Genomic DNA, 18,830 nt, shown 5'->3' on the forward strand with positions numbered 1-18,830 from the left:
ATTGGGATGTATAGTCTTCCACCCGCACTGGGATGCATGTTGGGATGTATATTCTTCCACCTGCACTGGGATGTATATTGGGATGTACATTCTTCCACCCGCATTGGAAAGTATATTGGGATGTATAGTCTTCCACCCGCACTGGGATGTATACAGGGATGTATATTCTTCCACCCGCACTGGGAAGTATATTGGGATGTATAGTCTTCCACCCGCACTGGGATGTATACAGGGATGTACATTCTTCCACCCGCATTGGAAAGTCTATTGGGATGTATAGTCTTCCACCCACACTGGGATGTATACAGGGATGTATATTCTTCCACCCGCACTGGGAAGTATATTGGGATGTATAGTCTTCCACCCGCACTGGGATGTATACAGGGATGTATATTCTTCCACCCGCACTGGGATGTATATTGAGATGTATATTCTTCCACCTGCACTGGGATCTATATTGGGATGTATATTCTTCCACCTGCACTGCCTCCACCAGCCCTGTTTGAGGTTCTGCTCAGTTGCCTTGAGGCATCTCGCTAAGCGTTCGGCCTCGTCCTGCTAAACAGCCAGGTGAGCAAAGCGGCATGGAGCTGCTTTTCAAGGCCTGGAGTAGGGGTGCAGCATTATCTGTGAAAGCAGAGGCCCCGCTGTCACTTCTCATGCCACCAGATCAGGAGAGAGAGGAACTTAATGAATGGCCTTCAATGTCTCTACTGTGGAGCTGAGTATTCCCAGGGCTGCAAAGTGCTTACATTAGATTCAACAGCCTTCCAGCTTTAACGCTCCATCCTTGGAGGTTTTTAAGACCCGACTAGACCAAGCCTTGGCCGGGATGATGTAGTTGGGGCTGGTCCTGCTTTGAGCAGGGGTTGGAGTAGAGGTGACCTCCTGCAGTCCCTTCCAACCTGCGTTTTCTATGACTCTAACTCCCCTTCCCCTTCAGAGCCAACTGGGCTGTGATCTGTGCCTTAAAGAGCAGTAGGGAGAGCCGGCAGGCAGCAATGAAAAGCCACTCAGCTTTATTTGCTATTTGACAGGGAAAGGAAAACCCAGGATCCTGAAGGCTGGTTTTGGGGTGGAAGTAATGTTCTCCAGGGTCCAGGTTGAACCCCACTAATCTCACTCTAGGGCAGTGACTCCAATCCAGCTGTGGCTGGGAAAGACCCACAGCTGGATGCTTGCTGGGGTGAGGTCGGGGCCTGAACCCAACTATGGAGGGACAGAAATGCAATGTTCATCAGGCTCCACAGACATCAGACAGATGCCGTTTTCAACAGGCCGAGAGCTGGACCCGTCAAGTGGCTGTTCATTAAGCCACATGGAGGGAGTCACAGCCCATTTCTAGTGGCATTGACTTCACAGAAACCAGACAGCCCTTTTCCCCTACTCGCCAGCTTTGAAGCCGTGTGAAGAAAGCTGCCTGCGCTGTAACTTTCCTAGGGATAATAGCCAAAATCACTCTCTAGGGCTGTCAATCCCGCACCTTTCCCCAGCACGAAACTCACTGTAATAGGGAAGGGAGTAAAGCGATTTCTCATTTTGCTGATAACCTAACACTGTGACTGAAAATAAAACCCTGAGATGGAAAATCTGGACACGAAAGCCTCCAGCCCAATGCACAAAGATTCGGTCCGGCTCAAATGGTAAATTCCCTCACAGTAATTAAAGCCACTAATTGATTTGTGAAAACATGCTCCGGATGGGAGCTGAGCCAGGGGGATTTACAAACCCTGCGCCTAATCCCCAGACACTCCAATCACTCCAGTTTGACAGGGGAGATGAGAACCGTAATGGACGGATGAGAGGAGACTAATATTTCTGACTTTGTATCTTTTAAAGGAAATCCCGGAGCATTTAATGACCAATTTCTCTCTTCACTGGGCCAGTCTTGCAAGCTTGTGACCGCGTTTGTGTAATATTTGGGCCCCTTCCACACTCGAGGCCAAATCTGTCCTCTCAGCTATATGAACGTGACCTCTCTGGAGTCAATGGGGTTGCATCCGTGGTATTAAAGGGAGAGTCTGGGCTTAAAATAGGTCAGTCCAGTCCATAATGAGCCTTTTGGTGTAGGGGTGAGGTCGGGGCCTGAGCCTCCCCTGGTGCTTATGCATCATAAATAGAGCCCTGATTTTGACTGGGGTTTCCAAGAACCACGGCCAAACAAATGAGATGCAAGAACATGGTGCAGAGTGAATCCAGGCTGGGTGAAAGCGGGAGCTGGTTGCTCTCAGTCCCAGAGATTAGTGAGGGATCTGCAGTGCTTGGTAATACAGATGCATCTCCAAACATGTTGGATCTGCAGCCTTGTCCTGGAGAAGTCTCAAGAGCTTTCTCCGGAGAGAGACAGCCCATTCAGCACTTGCTTTCAGAGTGGTACTTCAGCACTTGCTGTTCTGCAAGTGCCAGAGCACCTGGAAATTAAAGATGAGGAATAGGCATGACCCCGACTCGCTTGAACCTCAATGAGAAATGTGCTGCTGAAGCTGAGGATTGCAGGTTGGAGGGTTTGTTCCCATATTTCATCTGAATGGGTTTAGCTATTCCTGGGGGGCGGTGAATGTGGGATGCCCCACTGAAGATACATTAAGGTGGCTCTACCCAACCCCTAAGTTAAGGGAAGAGGTGGTAACAGAAGAAAAAAAGCCCTCATGCCCATCCAAATGAAGGGCACTATGCAAACTATAAGGCACTGCTGTAAATATTTTAGGGCATAATCTTCCCCGGACCATGACACCATGAGTTTCTGTACTTAAATATTATTGAAATCCAAGTCTCGTCACATTAATTTAATTGGAAAGCGGTTTGCTGAACTGGAGCCTTAGACAGCCCATGCCTCTGAATCCGGCAATGCACTGGGACATGAGCAGCAATCAAGGAGAAAGGAAATTATGAGTGCTGACTGAACAACTACCTGAAGATGCTCCACTCTGGCTCGATCCTCATGATGGTTGGATCCTCCACATATTCAAACTGCAGCTCCTGAGATATCTTGGCCTTGTCGACCTGCACGGAAACCTGCACCTTCTCAAACCCTTCGCCGGAGGCTGTGGTGTTACAGACAATGTGCTTGGAGGTCCTCCTAAGAATGGAGTTTAGGAAGAAATAAAGCAAGTGCAAGTCCATGTGAGCAAGACAACGTCACCAATGAATGCCTCTGCCAGCAACCCGACCACCCAGGATACCTCCTCTGCTTTGTATGCCCTGCTTCTCTAACCTGAGGAACTTGATGCTGCAGGAATTTGAAGTGAACAGATTCGGACAGCTATTCAATCAAAACTGACATCTTGGATAAATGGCATAAGCTTTCCACCCCCAGGCCATCATGGCATACATTGAACCCCAGCTGGCATCCCAGAGCTATTTGACTCAGGGAAGAGCGCTGCATGATGAACTGCCTGCCAGGGGTTTCATTTCATCCTACAAAGCACCGTCAGAGCAAGAACTGTCTCTGCTTTCTCTGTAATTTGGCACAACAGCATCCATTTTTGAGACTGGGTTACAGATAAGCATGTGCTTTGCAATCCTGGGGTGGAAGGTGCCAATACAGTGTGAAGCATTTTATTAATAAAGAGCCTGAAGCAAAAAAACAACAACTATTTTTTAGGGTTTGAAACCAGAACCAGGAGTGAGTTTTGTAGCTGGCCCTTCCCTTTAGAACAGGCTGAGCAAGAACCTAAGCCTGAGAGCCTTGATCTCCAAGCACCTGTGATCAGTGACTCAGTCACGTCGGTTCATATAATCAGAGAGAAATCTATCATTATCCTGCCTGCGTGACACTCATTCCCTCTGCTTTCCAGCCTTCCCCTCTGCCACCCTGAAAGAAAACTACTGGACCTAACCCCTTGAACACTCCCTGGTCAGTCTTCTGTAAGCAGCTCCAAGGCAATCACTCTTTCTACCCGAAACCCTAAATCACAGGCTGGGACAGAGAAGTGGGGCTGGAAGGGACCTCCAGAGATCATCTAGTCCAACCCCCTGCCTCAGCTGCAGTCTCTGAGAAAAGCTTAACACCCCCCCTGACATACGTTGCAGCAGGAAAAGGGGCAGAACTTATATCCAGGAACTGCAAAAGTCAAGTTGCATCAGTCCCAGGAATGACGAATGCACTACCGACAGCTCCAGGGACTGAAGTCCTTACCTCTAATTATTTAATTAATATTGTTCACTTTAGGAGGGGTTTGTGCTTTGGCACTGGGCACCGACTCAGTTTCCCAAGGATTAAAGAAGAGTCAGGAGGTGACCCTGATTTGGGGTTACTGTTATTCTGGACTGGGATCAAAGAGGCGATGTAGAGCAGAAGAGTCCCAGTCTCTGCTGAGCCATCCGTTTCACTGATGTCTAGGGTTATATTTAGACAGCAGAGAAGTATTTTAGGACTCAGAGCCAATAGGTTATATTTCCCCTCTCCTATACGGTGGGGATCTGGAAAGGAATTACTTACATTTTACTCCCAGGCAGACAAGCGACGCATGGGGCCCAAGGAGAATTAAAATGAAACTTAACAAGGGACCGTGGAAAATGTACATCAAATACCAATCAAAACAGTGAAATGCATCATGTTCTCCCACTTGGGAAGATGCCCACTAGGGACCTTCACATGAAATACATGAAGCTGAAATGGCTGTGGGCTGTGAGACAGGAGTGGTGTGCATGTCTGAGACAGGCTCTCTCCTCTTGCCTATCCACCTCATCCTGTTCTACTACAGTCCTCAAGGTGCTCAAAGATCTGCCCAGGCTTTGGTTTCATGCTCCCTCTCTTTTAATCTGCTTCTCTTATGGTGATTTTGACTTTAATGTGGACAGTAACATAAATGGTACTCACTGGGCGCGCCTACACGTACACATTTACTGCGCAGTAACTGAAATTACTGTGCAGAATGGGCACGCGTCTACACGTGCATGCCTGTACTGCGCAGAAAATAGGGTGATTTACACCAACTTGAACATAAATTTGATAGCTGCATCATGCACGTATCAAATTTACACCTGATGAGTTACTGCGCAGTAATGCACATGTAGACGCCTTACTAAGCAGTAACACTGTACGTGTGGACTGACTTTACTCCCAAGAGTAAAGCGTGCTTTAATGCCTACACATGTAGATGCTAGCCTATTCCCACTTACTGCGCAGTAAATTTAAGCCAAAGTTAATGCACGTGTAGACACATCCACTGAAAGCAAGAGGAGCTACTGGTATTGCTTGGTTACCCTTAGGCATCATTGCCCACTTCTCATCACACAGCCCCTGCACCTACATCCTGCTTGCTGTTCCAGATCTGGGCCTCTCCACAGCTCAGCCAGTAGACTACTGCCATCATCTGCAAACCACCCTCTAGCTAATCCTTTGGTCACGTATCCATGAGTTGTGGCGACCAACTATGTCAGGGACTCCTCAGGAGAAATGATGTGCTGAAGGGACTGAGTTGAACCGTTTCATGTGCACCTCATGGGGGAACGTGCTAGATTACTACACCCACTTCCACATGAGCTGTCCAGTGCCAGGACCAAGTCTGCCGCTGTCTAAGCAGTCCAGGTCCAGGACAGCTGGATAAATAGGAAATATCTTCTGTATCCCCATAGTCAAGAAGCACCATCAGGAGAGAGTGCTAGCAGCCTCTTTCTCTATTCATGGCACGTATAATGAGAAGGATGGCATGCATACTTGTAAAAAAGGCACGGTTGGCTCCCAAACTTCACCATGACGTTGCTGCCAGCATTCAGGTTGGAACCGGTAATTGTCACCTGTGTGCCGCCCGACACTGGGCCCCTCTTCGGCTTTAGGCCTGACAGCACCAATGACTGTGAAGAGAAAGGTTCACATTGAGTAGGTGTTGGGAGATGCTAGCCTGTTTATGCCCAGGATTAAGGGCCTTTCAGGGTGTGCTATAGTCTATGGGAGACTTGTAAACAGTAGAGGCCATAATACTAAGCAGGCCACGACCCTATTTGTCTGCTCAGTCTTATTTCTTCTGTTCCTCCCCGCAAAGCTGGGCCTGCCGTAGCTACTCATAGATGATCAACATTTCAAAGGGAGGTCCAGGCATGAAGCAGTCTAGCAAAGACCCAGATTTCCATTACCCAAGTGCAGTTTGGAACTTACTTTGCTAAAATACAGCAGCTCCTCAGTCAATAAAACCCCATCCTCAACTAGCTAAATGGATCTGACACAACCCTGCATGTGTGTTCCTTATGGAAAAGTCACTAGAGCTTTATAGATGCTTCTGGGCTCCCCACTTCAGGAGGGACATGGATAAGCTTGAGAGAGTCCAAAGGCGAGCCACCTGTATGATCAAAAGCCAAGAGGGCAAGCCTTACGAGGAAAGGCTGAGGGACATGGGATTCTTCAGCCTGGAGAAGAGAAGGCTCAGGGGGGACTTGGTGGCAGCCTACAAGTTTATAAGTGGGGGGTGGTGCATCAGGACTTGGGAGAACAGTTGTTCACCAGGTCACCCCAAGGGATAACAAGGTCTAAAGGCCACAAACTCCTGGAAAGCCGATTTAGACTGGACATAAGAAAACATTTCTTTACAGTCTGTGTGTCCAGGGTCTGAAACAGACTCTCCCAGAAGTGATGCAAACACCTACTCTGGACTCATTCAAAAGGCATCTGGATGTTTATCTTCTTGGGATCGTTTGACCCCATCAGATTGCCTGCCTATGACGGTGGGGCTGGACGCGATGATCTCACAAGGTCCCTTCCAGCCCCTAATGTCTATGAATAGATTTAATAGATTTCATAGACATTCGGGCTGGAAGAGACTTTGTGAGATCATGTCTATGAGGCTATGAGTAAAGCGGTCTTCCTGCAGTTTGTGACCATTAGATCTTGTCTTCCCTTGGGGTGCCCTGATGAACAGATGTTCCCCCAGTTCCTGATGCCCACCCCTTATGTACTTATATGCTGCCACCAGGTCCACCCTGAGCCTGCGCTTCTCCAGGCTGAAGAGTCCCATGCCTCTCAGCCTCTCCTCATCAAGCCTGCTCTCTTGACCTCTAATCATGCGTGTGGCTCTTCTCTGGACTTTCTCAAGCTTCTTCACCTCCTTTTTAAAGTGTGGAGCCCAGAATTGGATGCAGTACTCCAGCTGTAGCCACACCAAGGCCAAGTAAAGCAGGAGAATGACTTCTTGGGTCTTGCCTGAGATGCATCGGCAGATGCAAGTCAGAGTTTTGTTTGCTTTGCCGGCTGCGGCATCGCATTGGTGGCTCATGTTCATCCTGTGATCAATCATGACCCCTAAGTCTCTTTCGGTCGTGGTGCTAATGAGTGTAGCACTGCCGAGCCTATAAGTATGATGTGGGTTTTTTCCCCCAAGGTGGAGCACCTTGCATTTCTGAGTGTTGAATGTCATCAGGTTTTGATCTGCCCGCCCTGAGAGCCTGTCCAGGTTGGCCTGAAGAAACAGCCTATCCTCCCAGAATTTGGTGTCGTCTGTGAACTTAGCCAGTCTGCTTCTGACACCCAAGTCCGGATCATTTATGAATATATTAAAGAGTACTGGTCCAAGTGCTGAGCCCTGGGGGATGCCACTGGTCCCCGTGCACCATGTTGATTTGGTTCCATTGACTATCGCTCTCTGGGTCCGACCACAGAGCCAGTTCCCCAGACATCAGACCATAAGGTTGTCAAGGCCACAACTCCCCATTTTTACCATGAGGACATCATGGGAGAGCAAGTCAAAGGCTGTTTTGAAATCCAAATATATGACATCAACCTCTTCTCCTTTGCCCAGGTGATGTGTCACCTGGTCATAAAAGGAAATGAGGTTGGTCAGGCAAGACCTCCCGCAATGAAGCCATGTCGGCTAGCTCTCAGAACGTTGCATGTCGTTAGCCTGTTGTTGATGGTTTCTTTGATGATTTTTTTTCCCAAGATCCAAGATAGTGAGGAACATAAACACGTCCTAGAGACATGGTACTAAAACCTTATTGATTTAATGGGGGGGAATTAGTGCCTTTCTACAGGATTTCTATGCCAACGCACAGAATGCAGACGAGGACTTTAACACCGCTGTGGAATTTTATAGGTAGATTTTAAAAGTTTAAGTAGAGACGATCGCTCTGTCAATTGTACACTCCTCGGTAGGATGATCCTAGGACAGTAAAAGGCAAAGAAGGATGGCTGTGATTATGGTGCTGTGTGGGGATTCAGGAAATCTAGGCTCAATTCCTGACTTGGTCACAGATTTACTGTGTGATCCTGGGTAAAGCACCAAATCTCTTTTTGCTTCATCTGCCCTTCGGTGTGACGAAGGGAATAATCCTTCCTGCTTGTCTCTGCAGGAGATCTGGAGACAGAAAATGTTTTCTGTGCTACGTGCATGGGCAATACCTGGCATAACAGAGCACTGATCTCAGTAGTGACCATGCTGCTATTAATAAGGGATGCTATCATTTCCAAATTATCATCTTGCTTCATGCCTGCTTTTGAGCTCCTTTTTGAATTACACCAAGATGCTGGACAACTGTATTTAAAAAAGGCAAGATTCCTCTAGGGCCAAAAGAAAATGAGCTCTCTTCTTTTCCACATCAAGATAAAATAATCATATTCGGAAAGCCCAGATCGCCCTGATACCAAAACATGGAGAGGAAACATCCATTTGCAGGCAGAAATTTGGAGTTAGAGTTTATTCTTTCATTTGCATTTTAATAGAAAAACTTTCCGCTCACTCCCAAGTGTAAAGCCACTATATGCATTTAAATGAAGGGTGTTTTTTTTTTTTCCCTTCTCTTTTTAAGAATGATGCTATAAAAGCAGGAACAAGCAGGTACAGCACACAGTTGTCTTACCGAACTTCAGAGACCATTAATACAAGCTTATAAAATCACCCAGGGCACGTCCTAGGCTCCCCTCTCTACACTCCTCCCCTTCAGTTAATCGCTTTGAAAATGTACTCTAACACGATGGAAATGTTTCTGCTTTGCTTTCATTTGCAGTGAAGTTAGCACTTGGAAAAGGGGTCAGACTGACAGCAGCCTTCGAGTCTGAAGCTATACATGGAGAAGCACAAGATCCCTGCCCTAAAAGAGCAACTCCCATGGTGATGGGGGGGTTCAGTCACTGGGTGCGAGGCTAAACATTGAATGTTTAGCCTCGCACCCAAAGGTGCTGACCTGGAGACAAAGTAGTGTTGACCACAACGGTGGCACCTATGATGAAGAGTCTTGGCTGTTAGGGATAGGATTGAGAGCCATCACCTTTTTCCACGTGAACCTGGTGAAATTTAACTGAATGAAAAAGAGATGGAAAGACTCCAGGTCCCTCTCCCAACCTTTTCCCTCCTCCGCTCTTGAGACTAAAAAAAACCTACCCTGACTACTTGACCTCTGGTCTTTCAACAGCCCCAGTACAAATGTATCCCTACCAGTGATTCCTTTCTGCCAAAAGGTCACCGAGTTTTTGCAAGTCTTCCGAGAAGGTTTACGGATAAGCTTTCAAAGTTTCGGTAAACCATTAATTATTCATGCCAGCCTTCATAAATATTGCACGGAGTATTTACATTAAAAATCAGGCTCCAGACTGTTTACCGTTGCCTCATGGACAAAAGGCGACAAAAAATACAAGGAGGATTAGCGAAGCTTTAATAGGGTAAAGTGGACAGAGACCATGATGGAAAAGAGGAATCCAGTCATTCTTTTATGTCCTTCTCTGATGCTGTTCTCCTTTCTTCCTCTCCTCCTATGCTATCTATGCCCACTCTGTGCCTGGGCACTGCTTGCATAGATACTGCTCTTTTGTGTGTTGTGCACCAGGCTTCCCATTCACTGCTACTGTCAGGCTCATCTCGGGCCCTCCTTCTCCCAGCCAGAGCTGGTTAGTGATGGATTTTTTGGTTCAGTGGTTGAACTGAATAATCAGAGGAAATGGCTCGGTTTGGGTTGAAACAAAACAGGATTTTTAATTTTTTGTGTGTGATAAAACAGAAGCATTAAATCGTTTCATTTCAGGCCAGCCTGAAACAATTTACATGACAACAAGCAAGAGGTTCTGTCTCGTTTATGAGTCACCGAACCATTTGAGGAATGTCTTTCTTCCTTTGTTTCCTTCATTGAAGTCATTAAAAAAAATAAAATGAAAAACAAACCAAGATGCCTTGGTACCCAAAGTTGAAAAGTTTCATTTGAAAGCCTTGATGTGAAACACTGAAGTTACACATTACAGCTGGGCCATACTAAAATGTGAGCATCCTCCCATTAAAGCTTGTTAAATCCCCACAGAGCATATTGGAGCTATGCCATTTCAGGGGAGGGTTAGCTCTGGGCTGTGCTACTGAGCTCGTGTTAGGGTAACTTCAGTCTGCTCCACCGAGATGAAAGGAGCAATCTGCAGCCCTTGCAGCTTCATCCTTCTGGTGTTTCCAAAACAAAACCTTCGGTCCCAGCAATGCCGACAGAAATGCTGCCGACAGAAATGCTGCCTACCATTTTCTCCCGGTTCCTTTACTTATTTATTACTCTTTGCCTGACTCTCTTGACCCAAATCAACCTCATTTTGCAAAATGCTGCAGTGCCTCCAATGCTCCATTATGGGATGGATCAACCAAACTACTCAGCTCCACCCCAAACCATCCTGCTCCTTCTTCTGCTTCCCTGCTTGATCCCTGAGCTTCCTTCTCCCCCCATACCTGTCAACCTTGATCCTAGTACATCAGCACCACTGCTGTAGGAGGCATATTATGATCCCTTGATGGATACTGGTGGGAGCTGAGCAAAGCCAGGGATAAAGCAGCCAAGTGCATACGAGGAAAGAGCTGGGGAGCATTTGCTTTTGCTGTCTAGCACAAAGGTATGGAGGTATTCAGCAAAGAAAACCCTGCTGACTTTAAACTCGTGCGCGGATGTCATAGCCGGCAGTCAAGAAGGCAGCGAGCAAAGGGAAACACTGTCACAGACGGACACGGATGATTGGACCGGTACAGTAATTCCAGGAATAGCAAAGGTGACAAGCTAAAGTGTAATGTCCTGGAAAGAGCCCTTCTGTCTGCTTGATGGGGGCTATCTGTCTAGGCATATCTACGTCCCTACCAACATAGCATCTGAGTGACACTTGCCTGAGAGCAGCAAAGGCGTCCTTAGCTAAATGTGGAAATCACAACTATTTGCATTTCATTACCAATGCCCTTTGCAGCGAGTAACAGTGCACAGGTATATGAATGGCCCAAGCCAGGAGCAGTTCTTTTTTCAGGCCAAGACAGATTTCTCTGGCAAGGAAGCCTCTGTGTCCAGTTCAAGAAAGATGCGGGCAGATTGGAAAAAATCCAGAAGAGAACAACAAAAATAACTAGAGGCCTGGGGAAAAAAAATGACTTCTGGGGAAAGGCTGAAAGAACCAGGATTGTTTAGTCTGTAGAAGAGAAGACGAGTGGGATTTGATAACCACCTTCAAATACCTGAAGTGATTATAGAAAGGATGGAGATGGGCTTTTTCCTGTGCTTGCAGGGGACAAGACTAGAGGCAATGGCCTCAATCTGGAGCAGAGGAAATTTAGTTTGGAAGTTGGGAGGAATTTGCTTACCATGAGGGTGGCTAAGCATTGGAACAGGCGACCTAGACTAATTGTGGAATCGCTATCCTTGGACATTTTCAAGCATAAGTTGGACAGACACTCGGCTGGGATGGTTTAGCCAGAGGTGATCCTGCCTTGAGTAGATGATTTTATGAGGTCCCTTCCAGCCCAACTTTCCTATGATCTTACAATCTCATCTAGAAGAAAGATCTGCATGGATCAGGGCTCAGGTACCCCCTGGACACCTGCATAAATGGGCCTTATTCCATTAAGCAGATTTTGCAGATTAGAGGTGTATGAAGGAAGGAGGAGACAGAGGAGCAGGGTGGATGGGGCATTTCAACACACGCCTGCAGGCACCACAGTGGATACGATCCCCTTCTCTCATCATTTTTACATCAGAATAGCTCTGCTGCCTTCAGCAGCATTCGTTCCAATTGACGGTGATGTAAGAGAGCAGAATCAGGTTGGCATCCTGCCCCCATTATGTCCAGATGGCAGGGGCAAGAAACAGCGAGCCTCAATCTGCTGGCTGCGATCAGCTCAGAATAGCGATACAGCCCTGGTGTCCAAGCAGACATTAGCATCCAATGCTAACCCCAGATAACCCTCAAGAACAGCACCTGGTAGCGGTGACGTGGGAGTTTCGCTCCTCTGCTGCTGCTGAGATTTCCAATTTCCGAGCCGGTGCTTACCGTGAAGTAGTAGAGCTGTGAGGACCTGGCCATGAACTCCGGCTTGCATTCGGCCACGCAGATCTCCACGAATCCGGCGTGCTGGCTGAGTTTGGCCTCCCCCATCTCGCACATTATCCTGCAAGGAAAGCACAGGTGGGAGGCGTAGTTTACAGGACGGCAGGGGGATACCACCTGGGGATCAGATCGCAACCCCTGCTGGTTCTCCTTGGGGACACTGTCTCTCAGGGCTGTTTAAACTCCACGTTGAGTCAAATTGCACTGAAATCCAGAGCATTTACCCACCAATCTGGCCCAGCGAGTCTCTCTGCTCTTTTAAATCTATGGGGCACCAGTTACCACCCATCTCTTGGGTGAGGGGTCCAATCTCAGGTTGACCCCAGGGCTCATGCACTTTGCTGGCCACCCCACTACAGACCAGGCTCCTGTCCTGGAGACAGGACAGCAAAGCCAGCTCTTTGCCCAACTCTGGTGGCTATCCCCCAAAGAGCAGAAGATCATCCACGTGTCACTGGTCAGTGAACTGGGTCCCAGTAACCCCTGGGGATGTGGGAGCTTTGGTAAGACACATGCATTAAGGGCTAGAGCAGACCCACTGCTAAGCCAGCCTCCAACTCTGCCTTAGGAAAGACTGTGAGCTGTGAAGTAAGGGAGGCACCAGGCACTGCCAAACCCTGGGCCTCCCAGTCTGTTGATGAGAAGGGTTTCTATGAACAAAGAAAACATTGGCTTCTCCTAGCTTTCCGGGGACACTGACCCGTCCTGCTGAGCTAAGGGGGGCAGTGGAAGCTGTTACGGGGGGATGGTGCTGTCTGCAAACCCTTGAGTGGCCAACTTACTGCTCTGCTGGGATGTATCCTTCCACCAGAGGCTTGCACTCCACTCCAGCCACTTTGACATGAGATGCAATGTCCCGAAACTCCAGCCCCAGGTTCTCCCCACGGATGGTCACTTTGGTTCCTCCTTCCCGAGGGCCCGTCATCGGGGAGATCTGGAGACACAGCAAGAGCAAAGTCACTGGAATCCCAAAGGCCACCGATGCTCCAGCAGGAGAGAGGGAGCCAGTACCACAACTTGCTCCCGACCCCGAGAGACACGGAGTGGCTGCATCGAACACCCAGGGGTGCGGTATCCCGTAACATCCGGTCAGTCTATTGCAAGCCCAGTTCTCCATGTCTGGTCCCCATAGAAACAGATTAAAAAAGACTCATTCAACAGACTCATTTCGGGCCCAAACTTGGGTTTTCCAGGATCCTCATCTCCTGGCCCACACGAGCTCCCCTGTGTCAGGCTAGCGCTGCACAAAGGAGTTGCGGGATAATGGGGCAAACGTACTAGGCGAAGGGTGTTGGGAGGGAAGACAACTGGACAGTGAGGTTTGAAAACCTGAGTCAGTCCCCGAGAACGTGGCAGACGGCAGAAATGAGATTAAACTTAAGTTAGCAAACCGGCAAGGCAAACAGACACGGACAGCATGACAGGCAGAAGCAGCTATGAGATTATACTGTATTTACCCGAATGCAAGATGACCCTGAATGTGAGACGACCCCCCAATAATTAGATTCTATACATGGAAAATGTATAAAGTTACCTCCTCCCTCTTGAAACTAGCTCTACTCTCCTGGGATGGGGCGGGATGTTGTTCACCTCCCTATCCCACCACCTGGGCCTTGGCAAAGCTTTGGGTGGGGATGTGGCCTCTGCTTCTCATTCAGCGCCTGTTATGCGGGACTGATGAGCCAATGACCCCGAGGGATTTTATGAGTGACTTCCTCGCTCACACCAGCCCCACTGGTTTCCCTGCCATGAAGGCCAGGAGTCCTCCTCCAGTCCACCACACCCTGTTGGGTGCAGATGTGTGTGTGTGTGTGTGTGTGTGTGTGTGTGTGTGTGTGTACACACTCACACAAAGCTCGCCCAGGCACTGCTGATCCGTGCTTGTCCCACTGAGCCCCGCTGTATTTAGCACAGCCACTGGTGCTTGGCCAGAGAGTATGAGTTGTTAGCAAAAAGGCTCAGCCCATTTTTCTCCCTGCCCTTGTGCGCTGCTGGATGCAATGGAGTTTGTTTTAGACCCTAAGGACCAAATCTAGGTGCCACCGGAGCCAGCCAGGACTCAACCGCTCTGCCCTACTATGTGCCGTGTCAACCTGCTTTGCCATATGGTTCAATGGTTGAACGATGCTAGCTTTCCCCACTGCCCATTCAGATGGTGCCATGATTGCCATCTGCCAACACTGGCAGTGAAATGCTGGGCAATGGGAATTCCCTGATAGATGTCCTTTCCCATTTGCTGTTAGCATGGCCAGTGGGGAATCTGTGTTGGCAGCTAGATCCTGGTCTTGCAGAGGCTGGCAGGAGCACTAAGAACTTGGCTGCTCTTCTCTGCTTCCCAAAATATGGAGAGAAATGTCCTTCATAAACAGATTGGCCAGATCATCTCCTTGCAGAGATAATGGCAGCAGAGTGAGGGAGAGAGAAGGGATGAGAGCCGAGGGGCTGTCATGGTCAGGATTTGTAACCCATGTGCACAACTGTTCCCATCTCTCCCTTGAGAGATGTCCCACCAACCTGATCTGTGTAACTATGCAAAGGGCATGGAAGTCCCTGAACTTCATATCTGTGGAGAGCTGGCACCTGTGGCATTTGTGTATGCTGCCAAGTTAAAGCCCCAAAGGATGCCTCATCTCTGTCCACCTCCCTCCCGGCCAAGACAAAAATGTTGTGCAGTCTCCATCCTTGGAGGTTTTTAAGACCCAGAAAGACAAAGCCCTGACTTGGATGGTCTAGTTGGGGCTGGGCCTGCTTTGAGCAGGGAGATGGACTAGATGTGACCTCCTGAGGTCCCTCCCAACCCTCATTTTCTATAAGTCTATGTCCATGCTATCTCTGTACCATCTTTTCATTCCCATTCCACAACCACTAAATCCCAGAAATCAGGCAATGCTGGTTGGATGCTCTATGATTCAGTCAAGTCATGGACCACGAGTCCCAGCTGCTGGCTAAACACACACATTTCACCCAGGGATTAGAAAGCTCAACCTTGTGCTTTGAAAACACATGCTTCTTTCCTGCATACAAAAGCAGAGCAGCCCTTAGGGTTTGTAGTTTCTTTCCAGGTGGAACCAGTTGCAAACCTTCCTGGAGCACACCTATGAGCCTGGGGGTACCACTGCCACCACGCAGGGGATCTGGTCTGTCTTTAGCCCTGTGCCCCCTGGGGTACACAGGCCTTGTAGACCTTGGGGGTGCTTGACCCACTGCAACAGCTGGAGGTGCTTCCTTTAGCCTGAAGCACAAAAATTAGCCTCCCTTAGTCAGTCGGACCAAGGGGGCACAAAGGCGTGCCTTCCCCAACAAGCTCATCAATCTTGGTACAGCAAAGAACTTTATTGGTTATAGGGGGTAGGTTTGGGGGAGGGTACAGGGTAGAGAAGTATCAAAGAATAACCTTAGAGCAAACAGGGGCTAGGTAGCCTTTGATCACACAAAAGACAGGTACCTCCCCCCCCACCCCAACCTGGTCCAGGTCTTGTAGGCAGAGCTGGTTGCTTAGACAGGTAAGAAGACAGAGGAAAAGAAAACTGGTAAAAGAGACTGGGATGGAAATCCTTCACAGGGTCAACCTTCTGTGGTCCATTCTGCGCAATGCCATTAGGACTTGGTGGTGGTGACGACACAGCTGTCAGTCCCATCCCAGCAAGGCGTTGCAGCCCAACGTCAGAACGATATTCCACCTCGTCTCTTAGCCTACCTTCGAGAGCTCCACGCCTGAGCCAGCTTTAGTGGCGGGTCCCAATGCCCACAGGAATTTGGATCTAAGCTCTGCCTCTCCAAGAGGCTAAACCAAAACCAAAAAATTAAATAAAAGCCTCACCTCTGAGCTCCGTTGAAGCTCCAGTCTCAAATTCAAAGCCACTCTTGGCAGTTCTGAAGCTGAGACTTCTTCTGCCCTCACAAACGGCAGGTGAGCTTTGGCCACATCTTGCTGCAGGTGGACACGCCAGTGGCATGTCTGCACTGCAGAGAGTGGCCAGTCACATCCCAGCAGCCGGCTTCTGTCTGGGCAGGTCTACCCTGGAAATGAGGTGCCGGGATTCATAGATTCATAGATGCTAGGGTCGGAAGGGACCTCAATAGATCATCGAGTCCGACCCCCTGCATAGGCAGGAAAGAGGGCTGGGTCTAGATGACCCCAGCTAGATGCATATCCAACCTCCTCTTGAAGACCCCCAGGGTAGGGAGAGCACCACCTCCCTTGGGAGCCCATCCCAGACCTTGGCCACTCGAACTGTGAAGAAGTTCTTCCTAATGTCCAGTCTAAATCTGCTCTCTGCTAGCTTGTGGCCATTATTTCTTGTAACCCCCGGGGGCGCCTTGGTGAATAAATACTCACCAATTCCCTTCTGTGCCCCCGGGATGTCTTGGGAGTACCCCAAGCTGGTGCTTCGGAGCACACTCAAAAGCCAGGTCTTAAAGGATGTTTCAGGGGCATCCCTTAGGGAGCACTGTCAGCCTCATGTCTGGGGTTGATGCATGAGAAACAGAAATAGGGCCTATTTCCTCAGCAATATGACTTAAATCACCATAGTGTAGACATACCTTGAGATGGTTTGGTGCTAGAAGCTGTAGTAAAGCACTGGACGGATGGATTGGAGTAGGTAAATAGGTAGGTAGACAGACATTTTTTTCAGAAAATAACAAATCTATGAAACCACACAGCAGAGCTGACAATGACATTTCTAGCACACCAGACCAAAAAAAATCGAACACGTAAGATATTTCATAAAATAAAAATTCAGAAATATCTTGATCTAGAAGCGGCTTATCCAAGTAGGACATTTCCATAACATCCAAATATTTTATTTCAATAATTTTCAAACGTTGCTTTGATTAGATCAAACGTGTCATTCCAATGAGACAGGCCATTAAATAGAAGATCAACATCAAGTGCAATGAAAGCTGAACTCAAGCAAAATGAGAAATTAAAAAAAAATGCACATTTTGAATTTGTATTGTTAAGAAAATGTCCAGACAAAATGTTGTTGAAATTGGCACGTTCCCTGAAATATTCTGATCACAATTCAACTGCGTTTTCTGATTTAAAAAAAAAAACACAAAACCCTGTCTCGTCAAAATATTTTTGACCAGATCAAGTATGTCTGGTCTCTATTTGGAGTTTGCTGCGTACAGGTAGATATAGCAATGTTTGTCGGTGTATCCTCCTAGCAGAGATAGCAACACCTTCCAGGAACTCTTGTGCTGGAATCGTTTAAATCATTTTATATAATGGAATAAGCTACACCGGCAGAAAGTCTTTTTGCTAGTACAACTGTGTCAATAGTCTGGCTTTTGCCAGCATAGCTGTCCGGGTCCGCCGTGTGATATTTTTCATGCTCTTAATCACGCAGCTCTGCCAGTAAAACTTTTGTAGAGTGGACCAGACCTTAGGTTGGAATCAATTGTGCAGCATTTACTCTAGAGACCGTTACTCACAAATGCTCCACAATGAGAAAGTTTCTCTATTTTTCATTTGGATCCTCCAAGAGTTTTGTGCTGCAAGGATCCTTTCTCCCAACAAATCAAATCCTGTTGTTGCCCTGTTAGGACATCACCATTTGTTGCCAGGAGGGGAAAAATTGGATATCATAACTGAACAATAATGAAAAGAGACTGTAAAAAAAAAACTATACACAAAACCCAGCACCGAAGGATAAATTTAATCTGCTTGTCCTCCTTCCAGATCCACTTCAACAACACATTTTAGATTTTCTTCTTATTCTGCTTCTAGTATCAAACCCAGGTTTTTAAGAGCCATGTGTCTACCAGAATGTGGCCCATCAAGCTTCTCAGGCAACTAAGATCACATAATACTTTAATATTAGAATAAAAGCCCTTTCCGGAGCTGGGGAGATGAGTATAGGCGGCCGGACGGGTGCAGAGTTGGGGGCGCTCACTCAGTACGTGGTTTCTCAGCACACCGAGCCGTTACTCAGCTGTCAGTGCGTGTTTCAGTGTCTGAGCAGGGCAGGGCTTGGAGAATGGAAATACCAAACTAAACCCCAGATACCAAAATGAGGGTCAAATTTATTTCTGATGCAACTCCAGATTAATTTGGCTCAGGGTCCCCGAGTTCTCTGACATCCTACAAGAAGAAAATCAGCAGTTGACTGGGTATCAGACTGCATTTTTTATGCCCAATTGTCTACCCAGCAATGTCTTGAGCAAAGAAACACAATCCACTAGTTGCTCGGTCTTGGACTTGAGCTCCCAGAGCTGCCCAATGCAAGAAGCAATGGGCAGTTGCTTCTGTGTTTGCAGGGGCAATCCCTCCTTCACCTCTTGCACTCTTTACAACTAGAGGTCAGCCTGAACAAGAACCCAGACCCAAGCACCATAGAAACGTAGGGACTGATGGTCTGGGTGAAGCAATGCCATCTTGAGACCATCTGGGACCCAAGGATGGGGTTTGCAGAAGCTCTCAGCATTGCTACCCCCACTGATGTCGCTGGTAGGAGTTTTACTACTGACTTCATGGAGCACAACACAGCACGATTGAAAATGCCACCCCCAAATTGAGCAACTGGGAACTCCTTTGGAGAAGATGACAAGATGTCTGATAAACTAC

The 18,830-nt window shown here is 47.9% G+C and overlaps 1 protein-coding gene across 1 annotated transcript in view; it reads right to left on the minus strand.

Moving 5' to 3' along the window:
* PLXNA4 (plexin A4) overlaps positions 1-18,830 on the minus strand; it is a 285,370-nt gene that overhangs the window by 80,425 nt on the left and 186,115 nt on the right. Inside the window, exons 11-14 of the mRNA XM_006016338.3 lie at positions 13,042-13,193; positions 12,203-12,320; positions 5,663-5,799; positions 2,912-3,079 (exon numbers count right to left, since the gene is read on the minus strand). Coding sequence (XP_006016400.1) covers positions 2,912-3,079; positions 5,663-5,799; positions 12,203-12,320; positions 13,042-13,193 — 575 coding nt within the window. The remainder of the gene's footprint in view (positions 1-2,911; positions 3,080-5,662; positions 5,800-12,202; positions 12,321-13,041; positions 13,194-18,830) is intronic.

The sequence above is a fragment of the Alligator sinensis genome, unplaced genomic scaffold, assembly GCF_000455745.1.
Source record: "Alligator sinensis unplaced genomic scaffold, ASM45574v1 scaffold268_1, whole genome shotgun sequence".
NCBI lineage: Eukaryota > Metazoa > Chordata > Crocodylia > Alligatoridae > Alligator > Alligator sinensis.